The sequence below is a fragment of the Physeter macrocephalus genome, chromosome 21, assembly GCF_002837175.3.
Source record: "Physeter macrocephalus isolate SW-GA chromosome 21, ASM283717v5, whole genome shotgun sequence".
In the NCBI taxonomy this organism is placed as follows: domain Eukaryota; kingdom Metazoa; phylum Chordata; class Mammalia; order Artiodactyla; family Physeteridae; genus Physeter; species Physeter macrocephalus.
In genome coordinates this window covers 21,342,289-21,355,742 of record NC_041234.1, presented here as the reverse complement: position 1 = coordinate 21,355,742, position 13,454 = coordinate 21,342,289, and the positions used below count along the sequence as shown (strand labels likewise).

Here is a 13,454-nt window from a genome sequence, read left to right as displayed (position 1 = left end):
TATATATGTGTGTGTGTGTGTGTGTGTGTATATATATATATATATATATACATTCTTTTTTAGATTCTTCTCTCATAGAGGTTATCAGAGAATATTGAGTAGAGTTCCCTTTGCTATACAGTAGGTCCTTGTTGGTTATCTTACATGTTTATCTATTTTATATATAGAAGAACATATTCATCTGTTTCTTTATTTTACTTGGCTCTCTGTTGGTTTCTATGCATTAGAATATGCAACAGCTGCCTCTAGTCTTGAGGAGTGGCCTCAGGTACGAGATGAAACTTATTATTCAACCCTGCCCTAACTCTTGTCTCTCAGACCTTTGTGATTGTCTATATAGTTTATTTTATTTTTAATAGCTCCCAGAGTTTCAGGGTGAGCCAAGACCTGTTAGTGCTCCAATGGAGAGGATCAGTCAGCACCTAGATTCAGGCTGATTGGAAGGCAGACCCTCAGGCGGCAGCTTAGCAAGTAGATGCAGTCGTGAGGGTCTGCAAGCATAAGGCCTGTTGGCCACCGGAGCCAGGCAAGAGAGAGAGAGAGAGAAGGTGCTGCTGGATTTAGCAAGGCAGGAGGAATGCAAGATGATGTCTCTGCTAGATGGAATGTAAAGATGGCAACCTGCTGGAAAAGAAGAGATAAGAGATGGTTTCTGCTGGCTTTAGCAAGGTGGAGGGAGAGTTTGAAAATTGCTTCCATTGGCACACCCCTGCCCCTCACTCTGATGCTTTAAGGTTATTAAATGAGCCTATTCACATAAAGTGTGGGTACTTTTCAAACGGATGTTTCTGCACTGTGTCTTGGGGTGTTTGAGTTTGCGACAGCCCAGCAGATCTCGTTGGTGTGAGCCCCATTGGTTTTCAAAGTGAGATATTTTGGGGTCTCTCAGGTGCGTGTCTTGAAAGCTGGAGTGCCTGATGTGGGATTGGAACCCTTTGCTCCTCAGGGAGAAACTCCAGGTTTCCAGTTCCCTCCACATGGGTGGGGGCAGTGACTGGGGCTGGATGTATTGCTAGGTTTTTGGACAAGATTGTGTCTCCTCCTCTTCTACCCACTTTGGTGTGATTTCCTTCTCACTTGCCTGATATGCAACAGTCACTATCCTAGTTTTTCGCTTTCTGGCAGAGAAAATTGTTCCATATGTAGTTGTAGGTTTGGTGTGTCCATGGGAGGAGTTTCCTATTTCTCTGTTTTTACCTGGGTCACCCCTGCCCTAGGACTTCCCCCCCTCCTCCCCCTGCCTCCAAACTCTAAATATTCCTCTTCTTAAAGAGGCAGAGAAGATTAGTTCTCCATTCTCACCTCACTTTCATGCTTTACGTTTACGTGTTCAAAAACTCATTAATGCACTTCTTGAGGTTCCCCTCTTCTTACCACAAGGAACCACTGCAGACACTGTAACGCTTTTATCTCTACTCACTAGAAGTGGATTTGCAATTCAGTTTCCCACTGGGATAAGACAGAAAGTATTCCCATCTTCCTTGAAACTCCCTCATAAAAGGCATAAGAAAGTGTCTTCTCCAGATTTTGTTGTTCAGTTTAGCTGAGTGTGCTCTTTTTTGTTTTTTCCCTTGGGCTCAGCTTATCTGTTTGCTTTCTCTGGCTTTTTTCATCTAAACATGGTACTGAAATACATTCTTTTTTACAGTTTAAATTCTAATGGGGTAGAATAGAAAAAAAAACAGGCCATTGAAACCACTTCAAATGCTTTTTGAAATTACTTGAGGTTTAAAAAAATTATAATTAACCAAGTCCTTAAACCCAGGGTGAAGAGCCAGTTCAAGTCCCTCTATGCAGTTGTGAGCGGGATGGGCCAGAACTACACTGTTTGGAACGTCATTTCAATCAGCTTCACCTAGGCCAGGGTTTCTCAACCTTGGCACTATTGACATTTGGGGCCTGATCATTCTTTGGTGGGGAGAGGGCTGGTCTGTGCATTGTAGGATGTTAGGCAGCAGCCCTGGCCTCCAACCACTAGAGGCCGGTAGCACACACCCCCCTGCCATTGTGAACACCAAAAACTTGTGTCCAGACAGAGCCAAATGTTGATAACCAGTGACTCTAGTGGGTATGTGGTTGTGCAAACCTAGTCTGCGAATGGGGGTTGGCTCCAGTTTAATACAAAAAAATTCTGTTAGCATTGTTGTACCTGCCTTGGAGCACCTATTGGTACATAGCACCACTGCAGGTCTAAAGTCTTCCTGGCCACTAGAATCTAAAGCCATGCTACTCCTCAGCCTGTCACGTGCATACCAGTCTTCGGTGGATCTTCCTCATCATATCAATTCTAATGCAGTAGGTTTGTGGGGGAGTGTGGGGCTCTCCACTGCTAACAAGTTCCCATGTGATGCTCCTGGTCCACGTACCACACTTTGAGTAGCAAGGGTCTAAAAGGTAATTCAGTCCTTTGTGGTATTAAGCCCTTCTCTGCACACAGTGTCATTATAGGACTCTAGTTGGTCCACCAGAGCCCCTGGGGAGTCAGTTTTGACCTAGTCTTCTCTTTTCTTTGCCCTAGGCTGTTGCTGAGGATCCCACTCTATACCTTCAGTATGGTGCTAGTGGATAAGCACGGCATGGATAAGGAGCGCTATGTCTCCCTGGTGACGCCTGTGGCCCTCTTCAACTTGATCGACACTTTCCCCTTGAGAAAAGAGGAGATGGTCCTGCAAGCTGAAATGGGCCAGACCTGTAACACCTGATGTGATGGGTCCTCTCTCGGCAGTTCCCCTTCTCTTTCTACATCCGTGCTATGCACACAGGAAGGCCTGAAAAATATCCTTGATGTACAGATTTTTATTTGTAATTTTTAAAGTCTATTTTATTATAAGCTTTCTTTGCACTTAAAATATTAACACTGCTTTTTGTACTTTGAAGTATTCCAAAAAATATGAATGATAGACTCTCTTAACTCCATCATGGCTGGTTAATTTGGTAGAGAAAATAGAACCTACAACCATACACATGCTTTCAATGCCTTTTATACAGTGTGACACGTATCTATCTATCTATCTTGTTTTTTATATAAAACTTTTATTAATAAAATATTTGGGAGCAAATTTACTAAAACTCATTTTCTTTTTCAAGCACTAGCCATACTTGCTCACTGTGGTCACGGGTTTTAGGACTGTGATTCTTGGTGTTTGTTTTAGGAATGGAAAAATGAGTCTTGTCAGGAGGAGCTCAGTTGAGCTGGGAGAGCTGAACATGGAAGAGTCAGAGGAGCCAATTAAAGCAACAAGCCGAAAATGAAAGAGGTAAGAATTTAATCACTTACTGTGATGGTATAACCAAGAAGCTAAAACTGGAAGTTCCATTGTATATTTCTCCATCTTCTGTTTTCTCCAGTGGACCAGTGCACCAGTTGAAGGTCACGTGGATCACCAAAGACATGGGGTTGTTACACTGTTGAGGGAGACCCAGCTGTGGCAGTTTGATGCACCCTGGGGTCATGGAAGGGTGAGGGTCTAGGAGTGGAAAAGTAAAGTACTGGATACTGAATCAGTGGGGTAAAGTGTCTTCAGATTCCCCTCTTCCTCTTAGAAGGTCCCAGCACAAGAACATGAAGACCTCTGCCCAAGGCCTCAGAGACCTAAGAATAAAAATCACGTGGGCTAGGAATGCAAATATGTGAAAGGACATGAACAGTCCTTGGCTACAGTTCCAGCCAGTGACTGTGATTCATTGACTGTATACCAGTCTGTGTTGGGAGAGCAGCTTTTCCTTATGAGACCTTCCAGGTGAAGCCTTTGTAACTGCCTAAGGTTGGGCCTGAAAAATCAGTTTTATAACCAGGAGTTGGACTCTTTTTCAGCTTTCCCAGCCAAACGTTGAGGGGCAATTTCAATCTATTCCTGAACAAATAACAAAATCAATGATGGAAAGTCCAAATTCCAACACAAAACTAGAAGCAGATTTGACACTTCTTCTTAACTTTAGGCAGTGAATGCTATCCTGTGAATAGGGTTCTCTTTCTTTCATTTACAAAGATGTTTTTTCCCCACAAGGCACACTAGTAGGTGCTTTGACCTCTGTCTCCCTCAGATGTATCAGATAAAAGGTCACTGACATGGTTGGGAGAGGAATGTTAACCAATGACTAGTTTGGAAGCCATGAAAGTTTCAAAAGAGCATTTGTCACACAGTTAAGTAAACATGTCAGCCCACATTAAAGCGCTCCTGTCTTTGAAAAGCCAGCTTGTGCCCTTTGGCCCATAACGCGAAAGCTTCAAGCCTTGAGGATGAGCTTATCTGTTTAAGGAACTGCCCTGATTTCTTCAAACAAGTCTTCCTGATGAGCTTAGAATATTACAGACACTTTGCCTAATGAGATACAGACTATTTGAAGAGTAAGTAAGTGTACTGTGGTATTTTAAAAAAATACATAACCAGAGTCATGTCAGCATCATGGTAACATGAGCCTTTCCTTTTTTTCCCTCCCCTCTAACATGTAATTGGACATCCATAAACAAACAAACAAAAGCACCTCTGCACAGCACACCAGGACACCCGAGAACTCCATCTATCTGTGCATACGAAAGTGGGTGGATAGGACCTCAGAAGAGGCTACAGAGCTAAGGGAATTGCAGAAGCAGTAGTGGCAGCACCAGCGGTGACCTCTCTAGAAAACGAGGTGAAAAGTAAAGGGGGGGTGAGTGAAAGGCTGTCAGTCCCTGTGGGCTGCAGCTGGAGGGTCCCGTTGCTCTTCAGCAACACCCTGCATATCTGAAGAGAGATATCAATGACTGTGGTGAGGGAAAGGGAACTGAAGGAATATATCTCCTGCTGTCTGCCCTGAGATGCCAGCAAGAGGTCTGCCCATGGACCTCTGGGATCCACCCCCCACTCGAAGAACCCCCTACCAGGCCATGGGCACACCCAAAGCCCCAAATTTTAAGCACACATCCCCTCACACTCTGCTGCCACTTTTTAAAAAAAATCCCCCCCCCCCCCGTTTTTTTTCCCCCATATGTACATTCCCAACCTTAGCAGGGAATCGGCGCCCATAAGAGAAACCAAAACGTTTGCTATAGTGCCACCTTCTGGAAAACAAAAGGAAGGCTCTTGACTACCAACCTCCTGAATTGAAGTAAACAAAACCTTACCTAAATAAGACAGGTGCTCCCTAGTTCAAACGCAGCAGTAGAGGCACATTATTTTATCAAAAACTATGGGAAAAAAATCATAGTAACACAGTATCACGAAAAGAAAATGACAATTCTCCAGGAACTGAACCCAAAGATACAGAATATTGCAATCGAACTGATAAAGAATTCAAAGTAGCTGTTATGAACAAATTGAATGAGCTGCAAGAAAACTCAAAGGCAATTCAGTGAACTCAGGAATAAAATTAATGAACAGAAGTAGTATTTCACCACAGAGATTGGTTATTTTTTTAAGAATTTCAAACAAATTCTGGAGCTGAAGAACTCAATAAATGAGAAAAAGAATGCATTAGAAAGCATTGGAAACAGAGCAGATCAGATGAAAGAGAGAATAAGTGAGCTTGCGGATAGGAATTTAGAAATGATTCAGGTATAAGAGGAGAGAGAATTAAGATTAATGGGTATACCAGAAGGAGAAGAGAGGGAGAAGGGGGCAGAGATCTTATTTAAAGTAATAATAGCTGAGAACTACCCAAATCTGGGGCAGGAACTGGATTTACAAGTCCACGAACCTAACAGAACACCTTATCATCTCAATGCAAAAACACCTTCTCCAAGACATATAATAAAACTGTCAAAAGTCAATGATAAGAATTTTAAAGGCAGCCAGAGGAAACCCCCCATTAGGCTATCAGGAGAAACAATGGAGACAAAATAACCAGAAGTCAAAAGATAAAATTGGCAGTAGTAAATCCTTACATATCAATAATCACCTTAAATGTAAATGGATTGAACTCACCAATCAAAAGGCACAGAGAGGCTGGATAAATTTAAAAAAATAAGACCTAACTATATGCTGCCTACAGGAGACTCTTTTTAGCTCTCAAAACACACATAGGCTCAAAGTGAAGGGATGGAAGATGATACTCCAAGCAAGTGGAACCCAAAGGAAAGCAGGCTTAGCCATACTTATATCAGACAAAATAGACTTCAAGCAAAAAATGGTAATAAGGGACAAATAAGGTCATTATATAATGATAACGAGGTCAATACATCAAGAAGATAAAACAATTGTAAATATATATACTCCCAACACCTAAGTTCTGAAATATATTAAGCAAATACTATTATGTCTTAAGGGATAAATAAGAATAAAGTAATAGTGGAGGGCTTCAATACCCTGCAATCAGTATAGATCTTCCAGACAGAAAATCAATAAGAAAACATTGGAAATGAACCATACTTTATAGAACAAATGGACTGAAGAGACATATACAGAATATTCCATCCAAAAAGAGCAGAGTACTGATTCTTCTCAAGTGCACATGGAACATTCTCCAGAATACATATATGACAGGACACAAATCTTAGCAAATTTAAGAAGACTGAAGTCATACTAAATATCTTTCCTAACCACAAATGGTATGAAACTAGAAACAAGAGGAAAGTGAAGAACTCTACAGATATGTGGAAGCTAAACGACACCCTTGTAAACAACCAATGGGTCAAAGAAATCAAAAGAGGAATAAAAATTTTCTAGAAACCAATGAAAATGGAAATACAACATACCAAATCCTGTGGGATGCAGCAAGAGCATTTCTGAGAGGAAATTGTATAGCAACAAATGCATAATGCACTCAATCCCTTGGTATCTGCAGGGGATTGGTTCCAGGACCCCGCTTGGATAAGAAAATCCATGGATGCTCAAGTCCGTTACATAAACTGTCATGCTATTTGCATATAACCTCTGCATATCCTCCCATATACTCTGTCATATCTAGATTACCTATGATACCTAATACGATGTAAATGATATGTAAATAGTTGTAAATGCTATATAAGTAGTTGCTGGCATGTAGAAAATTCAAGTTTTGCTTTTTAGAACTTTCTGGAATTTTTCAAATATTTTTGATTTACGGTTGGTTAAATCCCCAGATACAGAACCCGTGGATACAGAGAGCTGACTATATTAAGAAATTAGAAAGATCTCAACCTAACGTTACACCTCAAGGAACTAGAAGAACAAATTAAACCCAAAGTTAGCAGAAGGGAGAAAATAATAAGTATCAGAGTGGAAATAAATGAAATAGAGACCAGAAAAACAATAGAAAGGATCAACAAAGCTAATAGCTGTTCTATAAAAAGATAAACAAAATTAACAAAACTTTAGCTAGACTTAACTATGAAAAAAGAGAGTAGACTCAAATAAATTAGAAATGAAACAGGAGATGTCATTGCAAAGGATACCACAGAAATACATACAATCATAAGAGATTACTGTGAACAATTATATGCCAATAAATTACATAAACTAGAAGAAATACATTTTTAGAAATACACAACCTACCAACACTAAATCAGGAAGAAACAGAAAAACTGCGCAGACCAATAACAAGAGATTGACTCAGTAATCAAAAAACTCCCCAAACAGAAGACTCCAGGACAAGATAGCTTACCAGTGAATTCAACCAAACATTTAAAGAAGAATTAACACCTTTCCTCCTCAAACTCTTAAATACTGAGGAGAAATGACCACTAACAAAGTTATTCTACAAAGGCAGCATTACCTTGATACCAAAACTAGATAAGGCTACCACAATAAAACTATAGACCAACATCCCTGATGAATAGAGATGCAAAAATTCTCAACAAAATATCAAACTGAATTCCAGAACACATTAAAAAGATGATATACCATGATCAAGTGGGATTTATCCCTAGGATTCAAGGATGGTTCAACATATGCAAATCAAAAAATGTAACATATCACATCAATAAAATGAAAGATAGGGGACTTCCCTGGTGGTGCAGTGGTTAAGAATCCACCTGCCAATGCAGGGGACATGGGTTTGAGCCCTGGTCCAGGAAGCAACTAAGCCTGTGCGCCACCAGGGAAGTGGCGCGGAGCAACTAAGCCTGTGCGCCACAACTACTGAGCCTGTCCTCTAGAGCCCGTGTGCCACAGCTACTGAAGCCCACGTGCCTAGAGCCCATGCTCCGCAGCAAGAGAAGCCATTGCAATGAGAAGCCCGCACACCGCAATGAAGAGTAGCCCCCACTCACCCCAACTAGAGAAAGCTTGCATGCAGCAGTGGAGACCCAATACAGCCATAAAGAAATAAATAATAAATAAATAAAAAGGATAAATAAAATGAAAGATAAAAATCACATGATGACTTCAATAGATGCAGCAAAAGCATGTGACAAAATATAACATCCTTTCATGATAAAAAACCTTTAACAGACTGGGTATAGAAGGAACATACCTCAACATAATAAAGGCCACATACAACAAACTCACTGTGTGGAAGAGTGAATCTGAAGTGGTTCAGTAAAAACATTAAAAAGATGTTTTTGCTGAAGAAGAAGAAGAAAGGAAAAAGGCCACTCCAAAAGAAAGCTAGTAAAGAAAAAAGAAATCCTGTCCTGATAATGTAGTTTCCCTGGCTTGCTCATAGTGGACTGTGGAGCAGGAATGGCTCTGGAGATGTTTCAATTAAAAAATATTCATAGTCAAAAAAAAATTATACTCAATGGAGAAAAACTGAAACATCCTCTAAGATCGGGAATAAGACAAAGATGTCAACTCTGAACACTTCCATTCAACATAGTAGTGGAAGTCCTAGCTAGAGCAATTAAGCAAGAGAAAGAAAGAAAATTCCTCCAAATCAGAAAGGAAGAGGTAAGTGTCACAATTTGCTGTTGATATGATCTTATATATAGAAAATCCCAAGGAGTCAGTTTAAACTGTTGGAACTAATCAACGATTTCAGTACAGTTGCAGGATACAAAATCAACATACAGAAATCAATTGCATTCCTTTACACTAATGAAGCAGCATCTAACAGAAATAAAACTATCCCATTCACAATAGCATCAAAAGCAATAAAATACTTGGGAATAAATTTAACCAAGGAAGGGAAAGTCCTGTATAATGAAAACTACAAGACTTTGCTGAAAGAAACTGATGAAGACACCAACAAATGGAAAGACATCCTGTGTTCACGGATTGGAGGAATTAATACTGTTAAAATCTCCACACTACCCTGAGCCATCTACAGATTCAGTACGATCCTCATCAAAATACCAAAGACGTTCTTCACAGAAATAGAATAAACGACCCTAAAATTGGTGTGGAACCAATGAAGACCCCAAATAGCCAAAGCAATCCTGGAAAAAAGAACAAAGCTGGAGGTATCAGATGTCCTGATTTCAAACTATACTACAAAGCCATATTAATAAAAACAGTATGGCATTGGCACAAAAATGGACACATAGACAAATGGAACAGAATAGAGAGCCCAGAAATAAATACCAGCATATACGGTCAACTAATATTCAATAAGGGAGCCAAGAAGACCCAATGGGGGAAGTATAGTCTCTTAAAAAAATGGTGCTGGGAAAATTGGAGAAACACAAGCAGAAAAATGAAATTGGACCCCTGTCTTACACCACTTGCAAAAATTAACTTGAAAAGGATCAAAGACTTAAATATAAGCCCTGATAACATGAAATTCCTAGAAGAAGAGGTAGGGAAGAAGCTTCTTGATATTGGACTTGGCAATGATTTTTTTTCAACATGGTGCTAAAAGGACAAACAACGAAAGCAAAAATCATCAAATTCAAAAACTTTTTCACAGCAAACGAAATCATCAGCACATTGAAAAGGCAACCTGCTGAATGGGAGAAAATAATTGCAAATCATATAGGTGATACGGGGTTAACATCCAAAATATATAAAGAACTTAATAGCAAACAAACAATCCAATTAAAAAATGGGCAGAAAATCGGAATGGACAGTTTTCCAAAGAGGACATCAAGATGGCCAACAGGCACACAAAAAGATGCCCAATGTCACTATTCAGGGAAATGCAGATCAAAACCACAAACAGATATCTCACACCTGTTAGAATGCCGATCCTCAAGAAGACAGAGACAACAGGTGCTGGTGAGGAGGTGGAGAATAAGGAACCCTTGTACACTGCTGGTCCGAATGTAAATTGGTCCAACCCTATGGAAAACAATATGGATTTTCCTCAAAAAATTAAAAATAGATCTATCATACAATCCAGTAATTCCCCTTCTAGGTATGTACCCAAAGGAAATGAAAATGGGATTTTGAAGAGATATAGGCACTCCTGTGTTTACTGCAGCATTAGTAACCATAGCCAAGATATGAAAATAACCCAAATGCCCATCAACAGATGAATGGAAATAAAGATATGGCATATATACATAATGGAATATTATTCAGCCGTGAGAAAGGAGGATATCCTGCTATTTGTGACAACATGGATAGACCTTGAGCACACTATGCCAAGGAAGATAAGACAGAGAAAGACAAGTACTGCATGATATCACTTACATGTGGAAACTTAAAGAGTCAAACCTGTAAAAAACAGAGTGAAATGGTTACCAGAAGGTAGGGGATAAGACTGATGTTGTTTAAGGGTACAAACTTGCAATGAGTAGTAAATAAGCCACAGAATCTAATTCACAGTATAATGAATATAGACAAAAATATATACTAAAATTATTTAAAGTCATAAATACTGCTACAATTGCAATCATGTTGCAATATATAAATATATCATAGTAGCAACATTATACACCTTAAATCCACAAAATGTTACATGCCAAATGTATTCAATAAAAAATACATATATATACATGCATGCATACATACATACCCTACACCAAAATTTGGGGCCATTTCAAAAATTAATAGGCTCTCTTCTAGAGGACTGGTTTTTCACTGCAAATCTTACAGGACTTTTCTTTGTGCCTTTTGGACCCCATAAAAACAAACAAACAATCCTCAGTTCTGCTTGGTCATACTGTTTGGCACAGCAGCACTTTTACGTGTGTGTGTGTGTGTGTGTGTGTGTGTAATGAAGCAGCAGGCAATTAAATTGGCGGAACTCAAACTCTGTTTTGGTAGACAGCAGCTGGAATCTCAGTTCAGTTCTTTTAAACTTCACTGGGCTACTTGGAACCTGCCCCTTACTCCCGGCCTGCACATGAGTGGTACAGTGACCAGTGAGAAATTTAGGTAGTTTATATACAGAATCTGGAGCTCCCCCTCTCTGCTGCCCACTTCTGGTTATCTCCTTTCTGGGATTTCCCTTCGGACTTTTCAGTTGCTATGGTTGCTCCTACCCTTTCCTCCGGTTCTTCAAACCACTAAGACTATCTTCATTTAAGCCTCCTCCCCAACCCCAGCATGGTGCATACAGCAACCTGCCCTTATACAAAACCCAGCAAACCCTGATGATTCACCTAGCATACGTGCCCTCTCCCAAGTGATGACCGCCCTCTGGTATCTGCCTGTTTTTTGGTCACTCTTCAGTACCTTCAGGTAGTTGTTTTCTTTTACATTTTGTCCATATACAGTTGTCTGTGGGAGGTTGGTCTAAGAGGAACTGCTTGACCATTATCAGAAGGCTTAGTGAAGGCTAAGCCAGAAGGTGGAAGAGTCCAGGTCATTCCCAGAAAACTGCAGATTTCACCTCTACAAGCCCTCAACTCTTGGGCTTGAACTTAGATGAATGGAGTGGGGAATAAAAAAAGGCAATGAGATCATCCAAAGTACACTGAAGAAAAGATTAATGTCCAACATGCTGGTAACTATATTATGCATCTATTTATGCATTAAAAATTACCCCAAAGCTTAGTAACAACATAACAATAAACACTTATTATGTCTCACAATGTCTCTGGGTCATGGATTTGGAAGCAGCTTAGCTAAACAATCCTGGCTTGTAGTCTCTCATGGGGTTGCAGTCAGATGTTGTCCAGGGCTACAGTCATCTGAAGGTTTGATTGGGGCTGGAGGATCCACTTCCATGGCAGCTCACTCAAATGACTGGCAAGTTGGCAGTGGTTGTTGGAGATCTCTGTTATTCCCCAAGTGGGCCTCTTCACAGAGTTGCATGAGTGTTCTCATAACAAGGTGGCTGGCTTCTTCCAATGGAAGTGATCCAAGAGAGAACAAAGTAGAAATGACAATATCTTTTATGACCTAGCCTCCAAAGAAGATGGTTACTTCCATAGAATCCTACTCATCACATAGGTCAGCCCTATTCAGTGAGGGAGGGGAGTATTCAAGGGTATGGATACCAAGAGGTGAGGATCACTGTGGGGTGGGGGGGGCAATAGAAGGTAGAAGACTACCTTCTACAGCATCTAAAATCTTTTATATTAGAGAATCATTCAATGATCTTTAGGACAGGGGCAGTATGGTCGATAATGTATATAGGTTTGCTTAATATGTATTCAACCTTTTTTAGCATGTAGATGATGAAAGACATACAAACTATTACGTTCCCCAGATTCCTTTGCAGCTATAGCCTGAGCAGTGATTAAGATTCCATCAGTCAAGGGGAGGTTGGGGGAGGGATGGATTGGGAATTTGGGGTTAGCAGATGAAAGCTATTATATACAGGATGGATAAACAACAAGGTCCTACTGTATAGTACAGAGAACTATATTCAATATACTGTGATAAACCATAATGGAAAAGAATATGAAAAAGAATGTCTATATATATGTATAACTGAATCACTTTGCTGTATAGCAGAAATTAACACAACACTGTAAATCAACTATACTTCAATAAAAAATTTAAAGAGAAACAAAAAAAGATTCCATCAGTCAGATGCACTCAAGTGTGACTTGGCTTTGAAACTAAATCAATGTCTGGAAAGAGAAGATAAATGCAGAGCATGCACATTATTGGAGATTGTGGCAGAGGCAGTGTGGGGTTTTTTTTGCCAATAATTGATGGCAGCTTCTTAATTGGGAGCATAGCTGCTGTTTTATTTAAAAAACATCTTTATTGGAGTATAAGTGCTTTACAATGGTGTGTTAGTTTCTGCTGTATAACAAAGTGAATCAGCTATACGTATACATGTATCCCCATATCTCCTACCTCTTGTGTCTTCCTCCCACCCTCCCTATCCCACCTGTCTAGGTGGACACAAAGCACCGAGCTGATCTCCCTGTGCTATGCAGCTGCTTCCCACTAGCTAGCTATTTTACATTTGGTAGTGTATATATGTCACTGCTACTTTCACTTCCTCCCACATTACCCTTTCACCTCCCCTTGGGACAATGGCTTCTTGATGATAGCAATAATGGAGTAGTTCTAGAACAAGCAAATCTCATGGTAGCTTCCCAATTTGGTAGGCAAATTCCTCATCTTATAGCTTCTTGGCAGCTCCCTTGGCAGTCCCAACTGGTTTAGGGAGGTATTCTCCGAGTTCAGCATAAAGTATATTTCTTCAGTCTTTCACCTCTAGATAAGGAGGAAATCCTTTCTGTTTAACTCTAGCTGTAGTAGATTCTATTT

At 40.1% G+C, this 13,454-nt stretch overlaps 1 protein-coding gene across 2 annotated transcripts in view; it reads left to right on the top strand.

Annotated features, from left to right (window-relative positions):
* SRPX (sushi repeat containing protein X-linked) overlaps window positions 1-3,059 on the top strand; it is a 104,352-nt gene extending 101,293 nt beyond the window's left edge. For both annotated transcript variants that reach the window (XM_024116483.1, XM_024116484.3), the window contains one exon: window positions 2,519-3,059. In XM_024116483.1, coding sequence (XP_023972251.1) covers window positions 2,519-2,702 — 184 coding nt within the window. In that variant the 3' untranslated portion in view covers window positions 2,703-3,059. The remainder of the gene's footprint in view (window positions 1-2,518) is intronic.
* The last annotated feature ends 10,395 nt before the right edge of the window (window positions 3,060-13,454 follow it).